Below are 23,045 nucleotides of genomic sequence, written 5' to 3' on the forward strand. Positions count from 1 at the left end.
CTGCTGTACTTTTCCTTCACAAGATGCAGAGTTCGCTGCTAATGCTCTGTAAGGCTGTGTTAACCCTGTACGAATGTACGATGATGGGAGCTGCCGGCCGGCCGGCCTTGTCCCGGGCTCCCGGCGACGTGGAACTTGCTGGGGCAGCAGATCACTAGAGTAGAAGTCAATCAGGTCATGCTGCTCGGTGCTCGATCGATCACGAGCGTGCTGGAGGGATATCAGAGCCGTCAGTCCGGCTGCGCCCACAGCACCGACATACCCGCCCTCCGGCGGGCCGTGCCTTTGAGTCATTGACCGACTGTTGGGAGCGGTAGATGGTCCGGCGCCGGCCGCTCCGGCTGATCGAGCACCGGTGAAGATCTGCCCTCTGCCTGCCTCAGATACAGGTGCACCAGCAACTGTGTGATGCCTGCCCTTGCTGCTGGTGTCTGCAACTTCTGTTACTGTAACTGTTCTGCCACACCATGAGCATGGTTGTATGTGATCAAGCGTTTCTTTAGAGGGATTGTTGGCTACAGCGTTTTTTTGTTGCCACATCACTGGCTTGTCTGCAGCAGACTGGACATATATATGTGCAAAAGTAGTCTCATACAAGGAAGCCTTCTGCTCCATAACCCCCATCACTGTGTATCCCACTAGCACCTGCTCCTCTGGGACACAACCAACATGTTGGTGCCATCCTCGCAACACATATGTAGTCGCGAGCACACAATGTTTCAAGTTAGAAGGGCATCTATCTACTGTTTTGCTGCTGGTGGTAGGACCTGTCATGTCACTTCGTCGCCATCCTGGGTCATCTTGAACAATGTACGATAAAGATTGCAGAGCACCTACGGCATAAAACTCATCTGCTATCTGAAACTCCAGCTTCTGTAATCTCCTTTCTGATGAGTTGCTAGTCGTTATGAACTGACGATCGCTGCACGATCTACCGTTTCGTGGTTTCAATCAACAATAGATAACATATAATGAAGTCCAGGGAACATATCATCCGTTTGGATTGATAAATGGCTTTAGCATGTTAGCAGTCATACGATCAGTCATCAACACGAGAGAGTGAAAATGTATGTTAGGCACTCTACATGGCAATAGGAAGTTCCATGCGAAAGCGGTGAAATCCTTTGCAGAGGTTCCAATGTTCCATTGCCAAAATACACTACATACAAAATTCCAAATGGCTTCCCCACTAAAACTGAAAAAGGATAAATTTTGCCAGATGTTTTGGCTTCCAGATTTTTTCTGTATAGCTTCTGTCTAGGATCTGCAAAAATCATCTAGGAAGCTGCTCCTTGCATGTACGTTAGTCTTCCAGTATGGAGAGGAGGAGGTGTAAATACAACTTTCCCTCCTACATCTTTGCCGAGCGCCTGTATAAATAAATAGATCAAGGAATTAGGTATGCGAGGATATGAGGCATCAAGTGGTCAACACAAATTTATACGACTGAAGAGCAAAAGATAACACTTACGGTTGAGATTCAGTTAGGAAGCACCCTTTTGCACAGTTGAAGACCTTAGTTGTTTAATGCCTTCCTCAGTGGACTGTCCTTTTTCATGCACAAATTTGACTGATTCTGACAGCCTATTCAGAAGATTTACCAGCGCAATGACCTCGTTCCGCTGCAGATGGAACTGGATAATTACCAAGAAGAAAAAATGTTAGACAAATCACCACTGAGAACATCTTAAATGAATTCATAAGGTAGATTCAGATAGTTTCAGAGAGACGAACACTCAAAGAGACCTAAGTCTTTTTTTCAGAAAAAATTATTCCATCGCAAATGTAGGTAACCAATATGGTAACTTGGGGTCATATAAAGACGAAATGTCAGAGAATGCTCTCAAGCTGGAACATGGACCAACCAAACGCACATCATCTACCTTATCTTACGTTGTGTTGCAAACTGGCAGTAGCCCAAAAGAGAAAAGAACACCATACCTGTTGATTCAAATTGTTCTCTCCATCAACAGAAAACAAAATCTTCAGCGCAGTTCCAAGACCAAGCACTTGTAGCTTTCCCCATAATCGACACTTCTCACATCCAACACAGTCCATTATTGCACTATGAACAGGACGTCGCAGTGTGTAAAGTTTCAAGTTACTGACATGCAAATAAGAATTGAAGTGGAGAAATTAAGGCACATACCTAATATTTCTAAATTGCTTCTGAATCTCCTGCTTTAGCTCAGGGCCATTTTCACCTTGCCAGAGTTTTGCTTCATCAAAAGGTAATGGACATGCAGATCTTAACTTGTGGTTGTAAAGCAGTTGCTTCACTAAAGATTGTGTTTTCAAGTCCTCTTCAGGATTGCCAGTGTTGTACTCAGCCTGCTCAAGGTAATCTGCTGCCTAAAAGAGAGCAAATAAATTCGTTACTTGGTACAAGCTATAGGTGAAAGCAACTCAACAGATTAATTTATAAAACCAAAGGTTGGGTTTAGTTATAGAAAGAAATAAGAACCTTTGTCACTGCCCGGAGAACAAACAGGTATGTGAAGTACAGATTTTGGACACGCTCCGGGTACTTCAGAACACGGTCGTACAATAATGGAAGATTATGTCCCCACTGTAGTGGTTAACACAAAGCATGTCAAAACAAGTACAGAAAATAGTATGATAAACACCAAATGAAGTGTACGGTAGTGGGTAGATACCAAGTTAGCAGATTCGTCTAGAAGATAACCATAAGCAATGTGCACAGAAATTGAGGAGTGCAATCCTGAAATTAGCTTGTATAATGCCTTCTTCTCCTGGCACATATCTTCTGAAGGATCTGAAAGAACATACAACGCAATTCAAAAAATGTGTGTCAAGATAGGTACATTAAGCTAATCAATACAAGACACCATGACATTTAACAAATAACACCCTACATAACCACGGCTTAATGCAATGGCGACGTCAAATAACACAAACGGTTGTTTAAAAAAGCACAGGCGGCTCAGCCGCCTCTATCCATCATTTCTTAAGCACAGCATCAGAGCAGATTAAAACTTGGAATACCCCTTTTTCTTATTAAAGTATTCACTTACAAGGATCTGTCCAGTCATAATTTCAGGATACAACTAACCTTAGTTTGAATTCCAGAACATTCTTTAAGAGAAGGATCATGCAACAAATGAACTCGTCACTGATTCAGTCTATATTTTGTGGTCGAACCAGAATGTACTGACAAACAAATGCATTCGACAGGATATCAACAACAATAAAAAATAAAATGGAACAAAAATAAGCAGCTCCAGTGCATTAAGATTAGACAGCAGGCATGGTCAATACAAAATCAGACGTGGAAAAATAACTGGATACATATGCTTACATTTTGGGCAATTTTCTTTGTAGATAGAATCCCATATCCTCCTAGCCGAATCACCAGTATAACCAGTGTAACGTTCAGGATTCAGTTGAAGATTCACATAAGTCATCTCAGCTGGAAGAGGGATAAAAGTTTAGCGATCATCAGATATTCAGTTATTATGATAATATAAAAGAATCAAAGCAAGCATGATATACAAAATGAGGCAAAGGGTTGTACCATTATCTGTCTCATCATCTGATGTCCATGGGTTATCGGTTTCAACCCATCCTTTGAAAACTTTGGTGTCAAGGGTTCTATCAACAGTTGCCTCTGGTTTTCCTTCTTGACAGATCATATTTTCTGGAGAAAGGCCACTGTAAGGCTTCTTGAATGGTTCGGGAAATTCATTATCTGGGCACTCACAGACACTACAGTCCCTAAGCCGACACATTCCATCATCAGGCCAAAAAGGGCAGTCACACCACAATTTAACCTAAGAAAGGAAACAAATAAGCCAAGACTTAGAATAAAATAATCATAAGTTTTGATGTTTATATTCAGGGATAGCATATATGTACGCTCACATTTTAGCTTACCATTATAGTAGCCACAATAACATGTCTGGTTCAATATGTTACGCATAAAAGTCTTAAAAATTTACAGGATGATGACATTCTGACAGATCTAACTTATTGGAATCGAGTCACTCGAAGCCAACAGGTATGGTCATGTCATCGTCTGTCATCCAGATCAGAACGTATTACATATAGTAATCACATCAGAATTCCCTACGGATCTGATCCATTAAACTTTGATGCTCCAATTATGCAACCGTCAGACTTTTTCATTATGAAGCCTAATTGATCAATACGTGGAAAAGGGGCACCGCATAAATGAAATCCAGAACGGTCTAGTAAATGAATTATAGTAAAACCAAACACAAATAATGCGGTTCACCGGTGTCCCACATATCCAATTCCGCATACACATAGCAGAGCGTAGATCCGCAAAATGGCTCTACAGTTAGGAGCATATGCTCCAATCAAACATACAGCAGTCCATAATTCTAGCATGTTGAGCTAAACTATCACAGTTCAGGAAATCGAAACAATGCAACATACATTTCCCATAAGCTAGAGTCACACACAAGACCGGTAAAAAACAACACCAAAAAAGTTCCTCACCTTGAAGTACCTGAAGAAGGGCAGCGAGACAAGCTCCTGCAGGATCGGGTAAAGCACCTCCTCGTTGATTGCGTCCACCGTCTCGTAGTCGCAGCAGCAGTCCTCCACCATCCCTGTGTACTTCCTGGCACCCTAATGAAACACGCCGCCCCGCCCCAAAACCTCATCGTCAAATCAAAACCCCGCATGCCAGCCAAATCATGATCCCAACTGCGGGAGACTTACAGGGCAACCGCAGCCTCCGCTGCGCGAGTAGGAGGAGATGGCCGGGAAGCTACGGGAGCTCACGGCCGCGGCGAGGAGCGCCAGCAGGAGCACCACCGCGGCTGCCACCCAGAACCTCCTCCGCCGGCGTACGCCCCCACCGGCACCAGCATCGGGGCCGGCGCCGTTTGCCGTGGGAGCGGGCTTCGAAGTCATCACGCGACAGTCTAGAAGACTCTACAAGCGGGATCTGAACGAAGCAGAAGAATTTTCTCCCCGAATTTCCAGTTTGGGGCAATGGCGGCTGGGGACCGAGGACGGAAAATTATAAAGGATTAAAGGCTGCTGCTAATCCAGGGGCCAGATTAGAAGAATCCGCGTGCGCTTTGGAAACTGTCGGAACGACGGAACCCCATTTCTGAGCCGGAACGACGGATCAAACGGTTTTCGTGAGCTTGGGAACAATCGGACGGCCTGCGATGGCCCAATGACGTGTTTGTGAACCTGTGGGCTGCTGCTTTTTGACGTCAATCTGGTTGACCAGCTGTCCAACTCCCAGTCCCCACGGCACGTAATAAAGCTTAACGTGGCTGTGCACCCGTACGTCGCATGACGGCAATACTTCGGGGGGTGTTACCGTGTTAGCATCTAGAAAGAGAGAAAAATGTTCACGAAACTAATCATTTTAAAAGACGAAGGGCTTTGCCCAAAATCAATATAATTTGCTTCGGGAGATGAGCATTCATGTTTACGCATGAAATTGAGAAAATTACGCAAAACCATCATATTTGGGTCAACATTCTAGAAAACCCACCCTTTTTTAATTATTTTTAAATCATCATCACTTTTGTGGACCGTTGTATTCTCACGCACTAATTTGCGACTTGAGCGCGTTTTGATTGAAAACTTGACAAGGAGGCCCACCTGTCGATGCCACCGTGGCGACACGCTGGACAAGCGGTGCCACCATAGCCGAACCGAGTAAATTGCGCATAACAAACACATTGAAGACACTTGTTGCGAAAACCAACTTTTTTGCAATTTTCGTGCAGCACCATCACGTTCCAAGCAAGTTTTTGCACATAGCATTGATTCTGTCGTTTGGGGTGTATAACCTCATTTCTGAGACCTCAGGGCCACATGTCGGGTTGACCAACTCAACCCAGCGTTAGCTCCATCCGGTAGCACCTGAGGGACGAGGTGGCGCCTTCCATTGCTGTCTGCCTGCATGTGTTGTGTCAGGGACGAGGTAGAAGACGACGGAAGAAGGGGTCAGGGCCCCGCCTAACGGACGGAGCTAACAGTAGGTTGAGTTTGTCAACTCAACATATGGGCCTGAGGTGTCAGAAATGAGGTTACACGTCTCAAACGACAGAATCAGTGATATGTGTAAAAACTTGCCTGAAACACGGTGGTTCTGTACGAAAATTAGCAAAAATGGTGGTTTTCGTAACAACTGTCTTCAATGTGGTGGTTGCACAATTTACTCGGTTCGGACACGGTGGCACCACTTGTCTAGCGTGTCGCCACGGTGGAACCGACAGGTGGGCCTCCTTGTCAGGTTTTCAATCAAAACGCGCTCAAGTCGCAAATTAGTGCGCGGGAGTACAACGGTTCATAAAAGTGGTGGTGATTCGATTTTTTTTAAAAGGTGGTTTTCCTAGAATGTTGCCCCAAGTGTGGTGGTTTTCCATAATTTTCTCTATGAAATTAAAAGCAGAAAAAGAAAACACATGTTACACCATAGGTTGCAGTCACAAATAATGAACAGAAATTACATTTGTACTAACATTCGTCCATGACATGGCCCTCTTTGGAGGAAGCACATGGATTGGGCGATGAAGATTAAACCCAACAAATAGATGCATCGTCTTTTACCATGTTGCACGGATCCCCTCCGTATCGGCTATCGGCATTGTTGGCCATGAATGCAAAATCAAAATCATCGGGCTCCTCCATTCCCCAAGCATTGCACAACATTACCACAACTAATGGTGATTTAAATAAGATGTGCCCACTAGAAAGCCTTCCATCCGTTCCCTAATAAATTACATATAGATTTGTGCATTTGTCTTTGAAACGGCAACGGTGGGGGGAGGGCCCCACCTCAAAACAAACAACTTATTTCAACCGAAAAACTGTGCAGGGGATGGAGAAATTACACAGGGTCAGGGGAGAGGGTGAGGGAATCAGCAACAAAGTTACACCAGAAGGTAAGAACATCTCCAGGAAGGCCGCGAGGGGAGCGACAGGCCCAAAGCGCCAGCCAAAAGAAGAATGAGCTATATTAAGAAAAAATTATAAGGAATAATGGATGAAGCAGTATAAATCTCTCATGTTTGGCTGACTACACAAAATCTTTTGCTTCATCAATATTTTTTTTCTTTTCAATTTGTAAGACACATCGCAAAAAAAAAAAGTTTGTAAACCCATTTGCCTTAGAAACGGGCAAACTTTGGTTTCCATGAAACCAACAATTGTTGAAGAAAATATTTATGCATACATACTTTATCAATAATTACTCTAGCACCTAACTAGCACCCCTTAATTAGAAGTAGTAGGCAAGTGGAGTAGCATCCAGGGTAGCAATGCCCCCGTCGCAGTTTCTGTTGCTGCAAGGCCATCTCGATAAACAATTGTGGAAGTTGAGCTGAACGATAAGCATTATCATATCCTCCACTCACTCAAGTCATGGCCACTTAAGGTTAGGACAAAAATGCCTGTAATCTCTGCTGATCATTTCCATTGTCGACCCTCTGTCACCCAAGGAAAAAGCATTAGTTTTAGTACCGACAATTGTTTTGCCCTGGATCGGTGCATTCTTTGATTCTTTCAGATGGTGCCTCTCAGCTCGGACGCCAGACTGCGCACAATTTGGAATAAGAGAAACACAAAATTGAAATGTATGGTCAATGGATTTTTAAAATGTAATTGTAAGGTTTTGTTATTTCTCGAACGGACAAAGAGTGCCTCCAAGTCACGGATACCACTGAATTTGAACATTAACATTGATACAAGTACAAAATAATGAGAATTACTTAATCGTTCAATTACCATCTTTTATTGAAAAGTAACTACTTCTAAATCAATTGAGCAGTATTCACTCGCAGTTTTAAACATAGCGATTTTGAAAGGTGTTGCCTTTTAGGTTTATCATGATAAATTAGTACATGAGTATTGGAGAAAAACGTTCTTTTTCTCATGGAAAGAGAAACATTTCTTGAAGGGATAGAGGATAGAGACAGAGCGTCTGTTTCTCAAAGAAAAAACAAATTACAAATTAGTTTCGAGACCATGTTGATATTCGATAGAAATTTAAAACACAAGAATGCATTTCATTGGCAATTCCGGACATCTAATAATTCTTTATAGATAAAAATCCTACATACTAATGTTATTTTCCAAAAAACGCTTATGCTTTAAGAAAAGATAGGTGGTTTGATACGTTCATTCCTTTTTCTTCGGTTTATCCTCTCTTTTTTTGCAGCGAATTATATTCCCTTGATTCTCTCTGCTTTTTTAGCTGTAATTCCCTCCCCCCTCTCTCTCTCTCCAAAGTATATTTTCATCCAAATTTAGCCAATTATGACATTCATTGTGTACGACCGACACTCCAACAGCGAGGCACACAGTTGTGTCACTTGCCTCCTTTCACACACATGGACAATTCAAATCAAAAATCTAGCTAGTGAACCTGACAGCTCTCAAGATAACATGTACTATATGGAATTGGAGGGTATATTTGGTTTGAGCTCATACGTGCCTTGTCAAAATTTAGCAAGCCAAATAATTGATTGTAGTTTGGTTGCCTTTGAGTTGGGCAATTTTGGAAAAAAAAATTGAACTAGAGTTGGCTAAAGAGAATTGACTTTTAAAATAATTTGCAACTATGCGAACAACTACTCCCTCCATCCTGAATTAACAGCCAACTTTTGATCATGACTAAAAATTTGGCACGGCACGTCTTGTCAACGAACTAAACACACCTTATGGCATCTCTGAAGGGAGAGATGGCATGGACGATTAATATTTACTGTATAAGTAGTATCATTCATTCATGCTTTTATTTATAAATAACCATACGTGCATCCCACACTCTCTCCAACTCAAACCCACAAATAACACACCGTAATCTTCCTCTCCGTAAGACTGTCGCGACTGCAACAATCAAACCAAGAAAACCCAGGCAGCATGGGTAACTGCGAGCAGTAGTAGAACGCAGGTAAACCTCGGCAACGAATGTCCGTCGAGAATCGAACGGAGAAGAAGGGAAGCAATCGAGCGGATCACTTGCGGAAGCACTCGGCGGGGAAGCCTTTGGGGAAGCGCCAGCCGTCGGCGCAGTAGTTGTACGTCATGCAGGTGCGCTCGGCCCAGGCGACGGTGTCGAGGCCCTTGCCGTCGAGCTGCCTGTACATCCAGCCGTCGCTACCGGCGGGGCACGCCGAGGAGCCGCTGTTGCCGATGACGCAGGCGTTGGCGTAGTAGCCGCGGTAGTTGACGACGAAGGGCGCCTGGCTCCAGTCGATCTTGACGGCGCCGTGGCGGGTCGCCCAGTAGCTGCCGTCCCACAGCGTGAAGTACACCTTCATCGGCTGGCTGCTCGGGTACGGCAGGTCCGCGTACTTCCTGAACGTCCTCACCGGCACGTCGTCCACCTGGAATCTGATTTAAACCGGAACCCGATACGTCGATCAATTGATCGAACAGGGGAACATCGACCAAATCAAGAGCTAGCATTTTAGGAGATGGATGTGTACATGATGTTCGTGGGGTTCCAGACGATCTTGTAGGTGTGGAAGTCGGCGGAGGGGTCGAACCAGAGGTAGAACTGGTGCTCCTTCTTGCCGTCGCCGTTGGCCCAGACGTTGGTGTTCATCACGTAGGGGTTGCCGCTCAGGTTGCCCATGAACTCGATGTCGATCTCGTCATGGCCCTCGCCTTCCCCGGACTTCAACTAAATCAACCATTATACACACGTACAAAACTCAAAACAGAGTCACATCACATGGAAGCGGCTGAGAGATAAAATCGGGCAGTAGATAGGTAAAGGCGTAGAGCTAGCTAGCTTACGTAGAAGGAGGTGACAGTGCCAGCGGAGTTGCCGCTGACGAGCTTCATCTGGACGCTGAACTCGCCGTAGAGGTACATGGCCTTGGAGGTGAACCCTGCACCGCCGGAGCGTTGGTCCATCGTGAGGGCCACCTGCTGGGTCTTGCCGTCCTCGATCACGCGGACGTGCTGGCCGGAGCCGCCCACGTCGAACTGGTCGTAGAACCCGGCCTCCGACAATGCGGCCACCAGGGCCAGCACGGCCAGGGACAGGTGGAGCACAGATGATGGACTCGCCATGTCCACTACTACTTGGATTCTACTATCCTCTGCTTCCTCTGTGTGAGTGTTGTGTTGGAGCAGGAGCTAGCTTGGCATGGCTTTTATACTGCTGCCGTGCCATGCGGGCGGTGCTATGCTTCGGCCGGGCGGTAGCGGTCCAGATGAAGCTCGTCGGCAAAGGTAGGTAAAGGCGTAAAGCTTGCGTACAAGGAGGTGACGGTGCCAGCGGGAGTTGCCGCCGACGAGCTTCATCTGAAAAAAAAAAAACATTCTCAGAAGTTGCATCTAATGCTTACAAAAGCCGCTCGTGTTAAATGGTTAACCCAAAAGACGCTTTGCCAAAATCAAATCATTTAATTTGCCCAAAATCACTACAATTTGCTTCGGGAAAATGAGCATTCATGTCTACATATGAAATTAAAAAAGCAGAAAAACAAAACACCTGTTACACCATAGGTTGCCGTCCCAAGTAATGAACATAAATTACATTTGTACTAACATTCGTCCACGACATGGTCGTCTTCGGGGGAAGCAATTTGACTGGACGATGAAGCTTAACCCTAACAAATAGATGCATCGTCTTTTACCATGTTCCATGGTTCCCCTCTGTATCCGCTGTTGGCATTGTTGGCCATGAATGCAAAATAAAAATCGTCGGGCTCCTCCATTCTCCAAGCGTTGCACAACATTACGACAACTAACAGTGATTTAAATAAGTTGTGCCCACTAGAATGCTATTCCATCCGTTCCTTAATAAATTACTTATAGATTTGTGCATTTGAACCATGTCAACTCTTGTTTCTAATGTTTAGCCATTTATATCGGTACAGAGTAAATGAGTGTGAGCGGTTATTGACTGGATACGAGAGTCAAATGAATACTGAGCTATATTAAGAAAAAACATTATATGGAATGGATGAAGCAGTATAAATCTCTCATGGCTTGACTACACACAATCTTTTGCTTTATCCATATATTCCTTTTCTTTTCAATTTGTAAGACACATCTAAAAAATATATTTGTAAACCCATTTGCCTTGGCAACGAGCAAACTTTGGTTCCTGATTTGAAACCAAACAATTATTGAAGAAAAAATATTATGCATACGTATTTATCAATAATTAGTCCAGCACCTAACTAGCACCCCTTAATTAGAAGTAGTAGGCAAGTGGAGTAGCATCTAGTGTAGCAATGGCCCCCATCACAGCTTCTCTTGCTCCAAGGCCATCTCGATAAACAATTGTGGAAGTTGAGCTGAAAGATAAGCGTTATCATGTCCTGCACTCACTCAAGTCATAGCCACTTCAGTCTTCAGGTTAGAACAAAAAATGTCTATAATCTTTGCTGATCATTTCCATTGTCGACCCTCTGTCACCAAAGGAAAAAGCATTAGTTTTAGTACCGACAATTGTTTTGCCCTGGATCGGTGCATTCTTCGATTCTGTCAGATGGTGCCTCTCAGCTCGGACGCCAGACTGCCCACAATTTGGAATATGAGAAACACAAAATTGAAATGTATGGTCAAAGGGTTTCAAAAATATAATTATAACGGTTTTGTTATTTCTCGGACAGACAAAGAGTGCCTCCAAGTTGGGGATACCACTGAATTTGAACATTAAAATTGATATGAGTACAAAATAATGAGAATTACTTATGGGTCTGTGTACTGATCAGACGCCTGGTTTTGTACTCAGGAACAGTTGCCTGCTATTTTGCTTAAAACCAGGCGCCTACTTTTGAAAGAAAATCCAGGCGCCTGCTTTTGAACAGAAAACCAGGCAGATTTCAGATTTGCCGAGAGAGAGAGAGAGAGAGAGAGAGAGAGAGAGATCAGAGTCTTTATATCAAAATAACTGAATCTGTGACTGCAGGGAATGCAAAAAATATGCTTCTTTTTTGAACATAAAGAGACGTTGCACAATAAAAAAAAGATCTGGCAACTGCAGTACATGCATTTTTGAGATAAAAAAGATCAAAAAACTGTTGTGAAATTTTAGAAGTCAAAATGGAGGGTTTGAGGCTTGGAGCCAAGGCTTGTAATGTATATTGATTGATACAGGAAATCCATCACAAATAAGAGATTAACATCTAACTGGGGCTGCACTTATTATACATATGCAAATTTCAGAGGATTCATAATTAAAAAAATGCATAAATTTGAACCAAAAACAGGGCTATGCAACTACAGACATAAAAACTGTAAAGGGCTAACCTACACACAGGCCATTGTTTGAAAACCACAACAGTACAACACAACTGCAAAAGAATGATACAATCTCCAACCTTGTTTAGAATTTTCGTATGTGCAAAAAGGTAACAGAACAGGGCAAGATGACATGTACTTCTAATTTGCTGATTTGAGTAATATCTAGCTTCACTTGACCAGCTGTTTATACAACAGGGATAGATCCATCTTTGTGGCGTCCAGTTTGCCAAAAAAAAACCCTGAGGAGATAACACTAGCTACAACAAGCCAACATCATAACACCTTGCAATAGCTTCTAGTTATTCAAAAACCAAGCATAATCGCAGGGGACTTGATAAGTTTAGATACTAACTGCATTCACATTGCAAAGATCTCATAGTATAAAACACCTGGAGCAGTTTCCATATATACACATGATACAAGTACCTGCCATAACACATCATTCAACGGCGCATTACAAAAAGAAAAGCTTGGATGCTATAACTGCATTCATAGTGCTAAGACCTGGGCAAAAATTCAGAGAGATAACATACGAAACGAAACAAAAAGGTTCAATTCAGTGGAGATAAAACATAGTTGGTACAGAGAAATTGCAACTGTGGTTAATGGAAATCAAGATTGCAATTGCGCTTAGCCAGAATATAACTTGCACTTTTGTTTGGCATAGCATAAAGTAATAGAACAAAATGTTCAAGTTTGGGCATATAACCCCCTAGTTGCGATAGAAAAATTGTAATTATTAAAAGTAAACAGTGCAATTGCACTTAGACACAATGTAAGTTGCACTAATATTTGACACTTCATCAATGAGAGAACAACAATTTCAAGATAGGCAGAAACATCGATTAATGGAAAACAAGAGTGCAACTGCGTTTATACAGAATAAAAATTGTGCTACTGTTTGGCAGTGCATCAAATAAGAGAACAAAATGTTCAAGTTAGGGCATATAACCCCCAACAGGAAAGCAAAATCATGTTAGGCCGAAAAAGAGCAGAAATGCACTAAGAAAATCAAATAAAATTAAATAAAAAAACCAATCAAAATGGGACCCAAGAGAGTGCAGGAACAGATTAAGGCACACACACATCATCCTACAGGTGCAAGTCAAAATTTATAACAATGCAATTGCACACAACTACTGACCCTATTTGCAATCAGCTTATGCGATTGCAGACTATGAACTCTAAAATTGCACCGCAATATTGTACTGTAATAGCTAACACAATTTGGTTTCAGATCCTACGGGTGAAAGTCAAAATTTATAACCATGCAATTACACACAGATAATGACCCAATTTGCAATCAGCTTATGCAATTGCAGACTTTGAACTCTAAAATTGCACTACAAAAATTGTATTGTAATAAGTAACATAACTTGGTGTCAAATCCTACATGTGCAAATAAAAAATGTTAACAATGCAATTGCACACAGATAATGACCCAATATGCAACCTGATTTTGCAATTGCAAACGTTTAAATCTAGAATTCCAAATGATTGTCACATAATGCAACTACTTAAGCACCGCTTGAACTTGAATATGACTCTGAACGACTGTCACAGCTATCCGGCTATCAGAGACACAAATGTCCAAAGTTCTAAAATCTGATTGCGACTGGAGTATTCAACTCCAGTATCTCCTATTCCTTTAAATGAAAAGAACGAACTGTGAAAGAACTAAGACGACGACAAAAATTTCAGATAAACTGAAGGCTACACCTAAAGCCTGCATGCTTAGCCAGAAGCCCAGAACCTTTTGATCTAATGAACCAAATATCCTTGCTTGCTTTATTTTTAGACCACATACAAGTCAGGTTTGGCGACAATTAGAACTTTGTCATACACAAAACCAGGGAGAAACTCAAAAGCCAAACAGGTTCAGGCAGCACGTTCAACTGCGATGTACTTATGTACTTGGACTTTGGACAAAAATACCTACCTTATGTACTTATGTACCTGCACTTTGGTACTGCTGAGCTTGCACAAAGTTTTCTCCATTGGAAAGCTATTTCTCAACTCCATACATGCAAAATATGAAGTAAAAATATTTTTATTTTATCATAAATCGGTATCATTTGCTGTAAACAAATGATACATATACAAAACAATGGATGGAAATTATTGCATCTTGACAACAACGCTCTGAATTTCATAAGTTAATTGAGTACAAATAGCAAAGGAGTTAATGTAAGGGTTAATGTAAAGGATCCTAATGTAAATCGACTAGTTTACAGGGTACTTTACATGCTGCAGCCCATATAGAGAATGAAAAATGATCAAGAAATATCAGCGATCAGATATAGATATCATATATGGGTAGCAACGAGACATACCTTCTTCAGAATAAGTATTTTTTTTAAAATATTCTTTAGAATTGGACTTGAATGATTGAAAAGATCAGAAACTTGTGTTGCTGCAGAAAAGAAAATAGAATTACAAATATAGATACAATGAATTAACTAAGTTATTTAACAAGCTACATTTATACCTCCTTCCAAAACAATCTTTGATTTTTATTTGAGTTCCTGAAATTTACAAATGAAATCCTGTAAGTTCATTGTGCATTTCATACGTTGCAGGCTGCACGTAATTTATATTGGTACAAAATGTGCCATTTAATTGACCAAAATGCAAGAACATATACTGGGCTTACTCTAAATGCAAGTACACATCCTTATCTGGTGATGAAGTTAGAATAAGAATATAGTTGAGATAAAAGCATCTCATAACTCTAAATCTAAGCATCCTTAGCAAGCTTTGCTGAGTCCAGGAGAAGGACAAAGTGGGTTTTCAACTGGAAATAACATCAAAGACAGAATCTAATGATAAGAGAAGTCCTCCACTTCAGTAGAAAATACAAAATGGCTAATGTGTTCAGAAAAATGACAGTTTCAAGTCCATTTCAAAGACTTGCCAGTCAACACTTGAGTCCTAAAAATCTTAGTGAACAGAAACATTACGATACCAAAGGAAGAGCTAGAAACATCAGCAAGACACTTGATTTCGAAAACTTACCAGTCAACACCCGAGTTCCAAGAATCTTAGTGAAGAGAAACATTCCTATACCAAAAGAAATAGCTACAAACAACAGCATAGACGCTTGATGTAGTGAAAGTTCTCCATCCTGCGTATAGTAGCTGCAACCAAATTAGCTTGCATATAGAGCAAGGAAAATGCCAAGAAGCATATATGACAATATGTGCCAAGTGGCTGCGGGAGTGAGGCCAACATCTAAAGAGACTTGAGCCTCTAATTGACCAATAATTGCCAAGTTATATTTACATATTCATAATATTAATTTTTACTACAGCTTTATGGCTAAGTTGATAACCCATCTCATACTATTGGCCAAGAGCATACTTCCCTGCAGGTTCGCAAGCGAATCTAACATGAGCTGCACACACCTTGTTGGGCAAGGAGGTGGCCACCATGATGGAGGTTGCGACCCACACAAACATGAATATAGACAACAAAATGACACTAGCACTAGCCCAACCTATAGAACCAGAAAATGGAAATAATTTGGATGAAAATGTTGCCATATTAGTTTCATTGGGCATAGCCAAAAGCATATCCAGGAACTGTAACATCCCAGAATTTTCCAATTCTGGAATGTTAAATAAAATTATTATTTTAAATAAAATTTTGGCCTTGGAAATATTTTGGTTGTGAATTTCTGAAGGATTTGAAATTTTTAGGACTTATTCCACACCATGTTTGAATATTCAACAAAAGAGTGGATTAATATGACTATCCAAATTATACAACATGGTTGGGACATTTATATAAGTTCAAAGTATTTTATTTGGAACCATTTGCATATTATGATTTTATCCGGACTATTATTAGCACACTAACTTTCCAATTTGGATGCCATGACCATTTGAGAGCATCATTGGAATACTTAAATCGATTAGAAATGTTCTCCAACATTTATCTAAATGATAAAGAGAGGAAATAATATGACTTTCCTAGTTATAAGGTTGGAAACATATTTAATGTTGCACCTATGTTTTTCGAATTTTATTTTGACATGTTCATTTTGTTTTCGATAACAAGTTATCAAATATTCGAGAAAAGGATAACGTGACATCCTCATGTGCAAATGTTATTCCAACACTTATTCCGTCGTTGAGAGTGGGATAACGTGACTTCCCAAATATATATATATAGTTGGAAACATTTGTGATGATTTCAAAGTTTGTGATTCGGTGTTATAAAGCTATTTGGGAATTTATCGAACCATATAATTATAAGATTTTATTTGAAATTCAATTATTTGGAGTTCAACCCAATGGGGTATTTAGCTAAGGAAGGGTTTAGTGCAAAGTATGCCAACCCAATATTTTATTGGAGTTTAAACTAATTTATGAAACAAAGGTTTCATAATAGATTTCAAAATCTATTTTATGTATTACTTATAAAGCCCTAATGACATTTATATAAGCAAAAGTATTTTTACTTATTTTATTTTGAATTTACAAATTTTCTGAAGTTTATTGAACTTATTTGGAGTTAGGAATCAAAAGTTATTAATAAAAACAGAAATAGAAAAAAAGGAAAAAAGAAAGAAAGAGAATGGACCGACCCAAACTGGGCTGGCCCATCTCCACCGAACAGCCCAGCCGAGCACGAGCTCGTGCTCGTGCTTCTTCCTCCTCTGCACCTAAGGAAACTCACTCCTTCCATATTTTCTTTCTTCGATTTCTTTCCTTCCCGCGTGTCTCTCTCCGAAAGGAAACCACCCCATCAATCCTCAACATCCCGAGAACCCATTCAGAAAATCAATTTGTTTCCTCTCATAATCGCAGTTTCCAAAAAAAGGTGCCCCGAATGCCGGCCGTCGACATCCCACGCCCGATCTCCCTCCTCGGCTAATATAAAAGGATTCCACGCGCGTCACTTTGAGCCTTTGCCTCTCCTCTTCCAATCCCATGTAGAAAGTTTGGCCTCAAAACCTCTGTACAGCCGGCTACGTCGACGTCTTCCTCCGCTGGTAACCGCCACCATTGTTGCCGGTGAGATCACCCCGAACCTCCGTTCTTCGATTCCTTTCACCGGTAGACTCACGTGACCCTTACCAACCTTTGTGACAAGGTTTCGTGACCTTTTGATGTCGTTGGCCTCGCCGTCCCCGAACCCATACCGACGCCGCACCCAGAGCTCCGCCGTCGCCGTCCGGAGGCGCCCTCGATCCCGACAGCCGCATCACGACGTCCGCCCTGACGCCGTGCATGTCCCTAGCCTCCTCACCGACCCCGAAACCTGCCGGAACGACGACTCCAACGACAATCGCCACCGCCTCGGAGCACCCCGACGAACACCGCGACCACCCTCGGCTTCCTCTCGTCTCCCTCGACGTCTTGCACAACCACATCGACCTTGCCGACGAGTTCCTCGCCGTTTTCATTACATCCCCGGCGAACCGTCTTCGTTTTGGTAAGAACATGTCTCTTGCCGTTTTTCCTGCCGCGGCAGAATCCTGCAGCCGCGCAGTTTAGATTAGCCATGTTTAGGAACCCGTATCTTTTGAAACATAGACAATTTTGTTCCGATTCGTTTTGCCGTAGTTAGAACACATCTTTATATACAGACTAATTCAAGTTGTGAACCCATTACATGCCATCTTCACTAGTGCATCGTCGTTGCAAAACAGTACCTTCAGCAGTTTCCCACACAGCCAAATCTTAAGTCTTCAGTTACAGAAACCTTGTTTTAGATTAGCCTTGTTGATTCGACTGTAGTTTCTGACTCACTTATCTATTTAGTATGAAATCAGTGGCCAATGGAGGCCTTTGGACTCGAGCGGGTAGACCCACAGGATCCTTGGGTATCTCTACCCTTTCCGGTACATTGCGCGCAGGCACATGTGATTTTGTCACACTTCTCAAGTCACTAAAATGATCAGGCAGTTGATTCTCTAAAGCATGCAAATCTATTATCTTTTGGACTTCTCTATGTGTCTCACTTGTGCACGGGTCATTTGCGTGGATCCCCGTGGCTTGCCACGTCAATTCTCGACTTTTCTCAGCAAGCGGTTGATTTCCTCCCCCTAAAGTCGGGAAGAGATCCTCATCAAACATGCAGTCAGCAAAGCGGGCCATATGACAGTCTCCTGTCATGGGGTCCAGATACCTGATTATGGACACAGTCTCATAACCAACGTATATCCCCGACTTACGGAGCGGTCCCATTGCTGATCGCTGAGGGGGTGGTATCGGTACATATACTTGGCAACCGAACCTAAGAAGGTGGGAAATTTTCGGTGCCGACCCTTGCGCTAGTTGGACAGGTGAATGGATGTTGTAGGCTGTGGGTCTATAGTTGATGAGATTTGCGGCGTGCAACACTACATGCCCCCAACACGTGGTTGGTAAATTACAACCCCGAAGGAGTGGTCTGGCAATGAATTTAATGTTCTTAATCAATGCCTCCGCTAGTCCATTTTGCGTATGGACATGCGGTACAGAGTGTTCAACCTTAATGCCAAGTGCCATACAATAATCATCGAACGCTTTTGAAGAAAATTCTCCAGCGTTGTCCATTCGAATAGACTTTATACGATGATCTGAGAAATTATTCCTCATTTGTATGATTTGCGACATTAACCTGGTAAAGGCATGATTCCGTGTAGACAACAAGTTAACACAGGACCATTTGGACGAAGCGTTTATGAGCACCATGAAGTATCGAAACGGCCCCGAAAGGGGCTGAATCGGACCACATATATCCCCTTGGATGCGTTCCAAAAACGCAGGGATTTCATCCCTCACTTTCAATGGTGATGGTCGAATGATTAATTTCCCCGTCACACATGCCGAGCACACGAAATCATCATGATTCGGGACATTTTTAACATTCACCCCATGCCCATTTGAGTTGTTAATTATATTTCTCATCATTCTAATACCCGAGTGGCCTAATCTATCATGCCATAAGCAAAATAGTCCAGAGCTTTTAAATATAGAGACAGAGCGTCTGTTTCTCAAAGAAAAAACAAATTACAAATTAGTTTCGAGACCATGTTGATATTCGATAGAAATTTAAAACACAAGAATGCATTTCATTGGCAATTCCGGACATCTAATAATTCTTTATAGATAAAAATCCTACATACTAATGTTATTTTCCAAAAAACGCTTATGCTTTAAGAAAAGATAGGTGGTTTGATACGTTCATTCCTTTTTCTTCGGTTTATCCTCTCTTTTTTTGCAGCGAATTATATTCCCTTGATTCTCTCTGCTTTTTTAGCTGTAATTCCCTCCCCCCCCCTCTCTCTCTCCAAAGTATATTTTCATCCAAATTTAGCCAATTATGACATTCATTGTGTACGACCGACACTCCAACAGCGAGGCACACAGTTGTGTCACTTGCCTCCTTTCACACACATGGACAATTCAAATCAAAAATCTAGCTAGTGAACCTGACAGCTCTCAAGATAACATGTACTATATGGAATTGGAGGGTATATTTGGTTTGAGCTCATACGTGCCTTGTCAAAATTTAGCAAGCCAAATAATTGATTGTAGTTTGGTTGCCTTTGAGTTGGGCAATTTTGGAAAAAAAAATTGAACTAGAGTTGGCTAAAGAGAATTGACTTTTAAAATAATTTGCAACTATGCGAACAACTACTCCCTCCATCCTGAATTAACAGCCAACTTTTGATCATGACTAAAAATTTGGCACGGCACGTCTTGTCAACGAACTAAACACACCTTATGGCATCTCTGAAGGGAGAGATGGCATGGACGATTAATATTTACTGTATAAGTAGTATCATTCATTCATGCTTTTATTTATAAATAACCATACGTGCATCCCACACTCTCTCCAACTCAAACCCACAAATAACACACCGTAATCTTCCTCTCCGTAAGACTGTCGCGACTGCAACAATCAAACCAAGAAAACCCAGGCAGCATGGGTAACTGCGAGCAGTAGTAGAACGCAGGTAAACCTCGGCAACGAATGTCCGTCGAGAATCGAACGGAGAAGAAGGGAAGCAATCGAGCGGATCACTTGCGGAAGCACTCGGCGGGGAAGCCTTTGGGGAAGCGCCAGCCGTCGGCGCAGTAGTTGTACGTCATGCAGGTGCGCTCGGCCCAGGCGACGGTGTCGAGGCCCTTGCCGTCGAGCTGCCTGTACATCCAGCCGTCGCTACCGGCGGGGCACGCCGAGGAGCCGCTGTTGCCGATGACGCAGGCGTTGGCGTAGTAGCCGCGGTAGTTGACGACGAAGGGCGCCTGGCTCCAGTCGATCTTGACGGCGCCGTGGCGGGTCGCCCAGTAGCTGCCGTCCCACAGCGTGAAGTACACCTTCATCGGCTGGCTGCTCGGGTACGGCAGGTCCGCGTACTTCCTGAACGTCCTCACCGGCACGTCGTCCACCTGGAATCTGATTTAAACCGGAACCCGATACGTCGATCAATTGATCGAACAGGGGAACATCGACCAAATCAAGAGCTAGCATTTTAGGAGATGGATGTGTACATGATGTTCGTGGGGTTCCAGACGATCTTGTAGGTGTGGAAGTCGGCGGAGGGGTCGAACCAGAGGTAGAACTGGTGCTCCTTCTTGCCGTCGCCGTTGGCCCAGACGTTGGTGTTCATCACGTAGGGGTTGCCGCTCAGGTTGCCCATGAACTCGATGTCGATCTCGTCATGGCCCTCGCCTTCCCCGGACTTCAACTAAATCAACCATTATACACACGTACAAAACTCAAAACAGAGTCACATCACATGGAAGCGGCTGAGAGATAAAATCGGGCAGTAGATAGGTAAAGGCGTAGAGCTAGCTAGCTTACGTAGAAGGAGGTGACAGTGCCAGCGGAGTTGCCGCTGACGAGCTTCATCTGGACGCTGAACTCGCCGTAGAGGTACATGGCCTTGGAGGTGAACCCTGCACCGCCGGAGCGTTGGTCCATCGTGAGGGCCACCTGCTGGGTCTTGCCGTCCTCGATCACGCGGACGTGCTGGCCGGAGCCGCCCACGTCGAACTGGTCGTAGAACCCGGCCTCCGACAATGCGGCCACCAGGGCCAGCACGGCCAGGGACAGGTGGAGCACAGATGATGAACTCGCCATGTCGACTGCTACTTGGATTTTACTATGCTCTGCTTCCTCTGTCTTGGTGAGAGAGTGTGCGAGTGCTGTGTTGGAGCAGGAGCTAGCTTGGCGCGGCTTTTATACTGCTGCGGGGTGCTATGCTTCCGCCGGCCGGTAGCGGTGCAGATGAAGCTCGTCGGCAAAGGTAGGTAAAGGCGTAAAGCCTGCGTACAAGGAGGTGACGGTGCCGGCGGGAGTTGCTGCCGACGAGCTTCATCTGGGAAAACACATTGATCAGAGGTTGCATCCTAATCAAAAGCCGCTTGTGTTAGTCCTGTCTTAAATGGTTAACCCAAAAGACTATACATGACTTACATAAAGCTATGGAGAAAAATCTTATCTTGAGAATTGTAAATCGAATAATAATTTAGAGGCAATTAGTATGAGAAACATTTTCAATCAATTGCAGCTTCAGACTCAGAAAACAAAATTTCGTGAGCATCTAGAACTTAAAGGGAACCAACACCGATACCACTGCAGCTAGTAGAACCTGACCTACAGCTTTCGGTAACCATTTGGGAGAAACATACAGATACCAGCAAATACATAATTCGTGTGTCCCACATACTCCATGTTTTTTCCTGACACTTTTTTGGGTACATATGCTAACCCGGATCTTTACCAACGAAAAGATAGATTGGATCAAATTAATATGACAGAGTATCAAAGGCAAGATAACAAAACGGACTCCTACAGCTGGCCTCGGTGACCATTTCACTTGATAGAAACGGAGCTATGCACAATGAAAGGGAACGTGGTGCATAATTTAAAAATTTGCTACACTCGAACGAGGAAAGACAATTCACTTATACACTGCAACACCCTCTTCACGTGTGATCGGGAAGACAAGTCAACATGTGTAAACTCAAGCCAGAACTTTGAACTCAAGACCTTCAGTTCTGATACCATGTCAAGCAAGCTTCATGCGCTGGCCAACGCAACCAAAAGACCAATTTGATGAAAAATAATTGACAATTCACATATACACTTCAACACTAATATATGTTTGCGAAGCTCAGAGTGCTTATTAGACCAACTAAATCATGTATATTGGCCACTCTTGAAATGTCGAAATGATCCCATTTTTAATAAAAATACGTTTCTAATTATTTTCTAGATTATTTATCTAGCAAGTACATTGGACCCGTACATGATCCATTGATCCTACGTGAGCGGTGCTGTGGAATTCTTCAGATTATGAATGCAATTCTGATGTCATCCTGATAAAAAGTTGTATGCCTTTTGAGTTGTCGGCTACTCTAGGCTTGTAATCTAAATGTGCTAGTACAAGACTTCATATTTACTTGCAGTAGTAATACTTTTTATTTAGTTTCTGGTAACGTGTACATGTACGAAAAGTGAGCTTTCCTTTTGTGTCCGCACATGTGCCGGATCGAGTAACAATCCTACATATGTCAATTGATGGGTCATGCGTGCACACTGCTGCCTTACCCCCGGGCCTTGTTCGAGGATGAGCTTGATTGAATGCTATGCTCGACAGCTCGAGTTCTAATATAGCCAGGTACCACATGGAGGTCGATCAACGAACAAATGTCGAAGAATCAAGTAAAGTGACATGAATGATCCATCTGTTATCTCAAAAAAGGTACCAACGCACAATGATGGAGCTCACTTTTGCTGATCGGTACCTCGTTATTGCGCGCGTGTTCGTCGGCCGGGCGCGCGCGTTCGGTAAGCTCTCCGCCTCACAGGGGATC

The 23,045-nt window shown here is 42.8% G+C and overlaps 3 protein-coding genes across 3 annotated transcripts; all 3 read right to left on the reverse strand.

The window, feature by feature from the left end:
• Positions 1–972: 972 nt before the first annotated feature.
• LOC100845644 (endoplasmic reticulum oxidoreductin-1) lies at positions 973–5,025 on the reverse strand. The gene is made up of 10 exons (XM_003560128.4): positions 4,708–5,025; positions 4,483–4,614; positions 3,536–3,791; positions 3,320–3,430; positions 2,658–2,776; positions 2,465–2,569; positions 2,150–2,352; positions 1,942–2,065; positions 1,472–1,634; positions 973–1,370 (listed from the first exon to the last, which is right to left on the reverse strand). Exons 1-9 carry the CDS (start codon positions 4,900–4,902, stop codon positions 1,485–1,487), a joined length of 1,395 nt encoding a protein of 464 aa, XP_003560176.1. The 5' UTR covers positions 4,903–5,025; the 3' UTR covers positions 973–1,370; positions 1,472–1,484.
• Positions 5,026–8,715: 3,690 nt separating this feature from the next.
• On the reverse strand, positions 8,716–10,090 carry LOC100821659 (xyloglucan endotransglycosylase/hydrolase protein 8). Its single transcript, XM_003560132.4, has 3 exons — positions 9,760–10,090; positions 9,447–9,643; positions 8,716–9,351 (listed from the first exon to the last, which is right to left on the reverse strand). The coding sequence occupies exons 1-3, from the start codon at positions 10,036–10,038 to the stop codon at positions 8,973–8,975; spliced, it is 855 nt and encodes a 284-aa protein (XP_003560180.1). The 5' UTR covers positions 10,039–10,090; the 3' UTR covers positions 8,716–8,972.
• A 9,893-nt stretch (positions 10,091–19,983) lies between these two features.
• LOC100839863 (xyloglucan endotransglycosylase/hydrolase protein 8) lies at positions 19,984–21,536 on the reverse strand. The gene is made up of 3 exons (XM_010232131.3): positions 21,028–21,536; positions 20,715–20,911; positions 19,984–20,619 (listed from the first exon to the last, which is right to left on the reverse strand). Exons 1-3 carry the CDS (start codon positions 21,304–21,306, stop codon positions 20,241–20,243), a joined length of 855 nt encoding a protein of 284 aa, XP_010230433.1. The 5' UTR covers positions 21,307–21,536; the 3' UTR covers positions 19,984–20,240.
• Between the last annotated feature and the right edge of the window lie 1,509 nt (positions 21,537–23,045).

Source organism: Brachypodium distachyon, chromosome 1 (genome assembly GCF_000005505.3).
Source record: "Brachypodium distachyon strain Bd21 chromosome 1, Brachypodium_distachyon_v3.0, whole genome shotgun sequence".
In the NCBI taxonomy this organism is placed as follows: Eukaryota; Viridiplantae; Streptophyta; class Magnoliopsida; order Poales; family Poaceae; genus Brachypodium; species Brachypodium distachyon.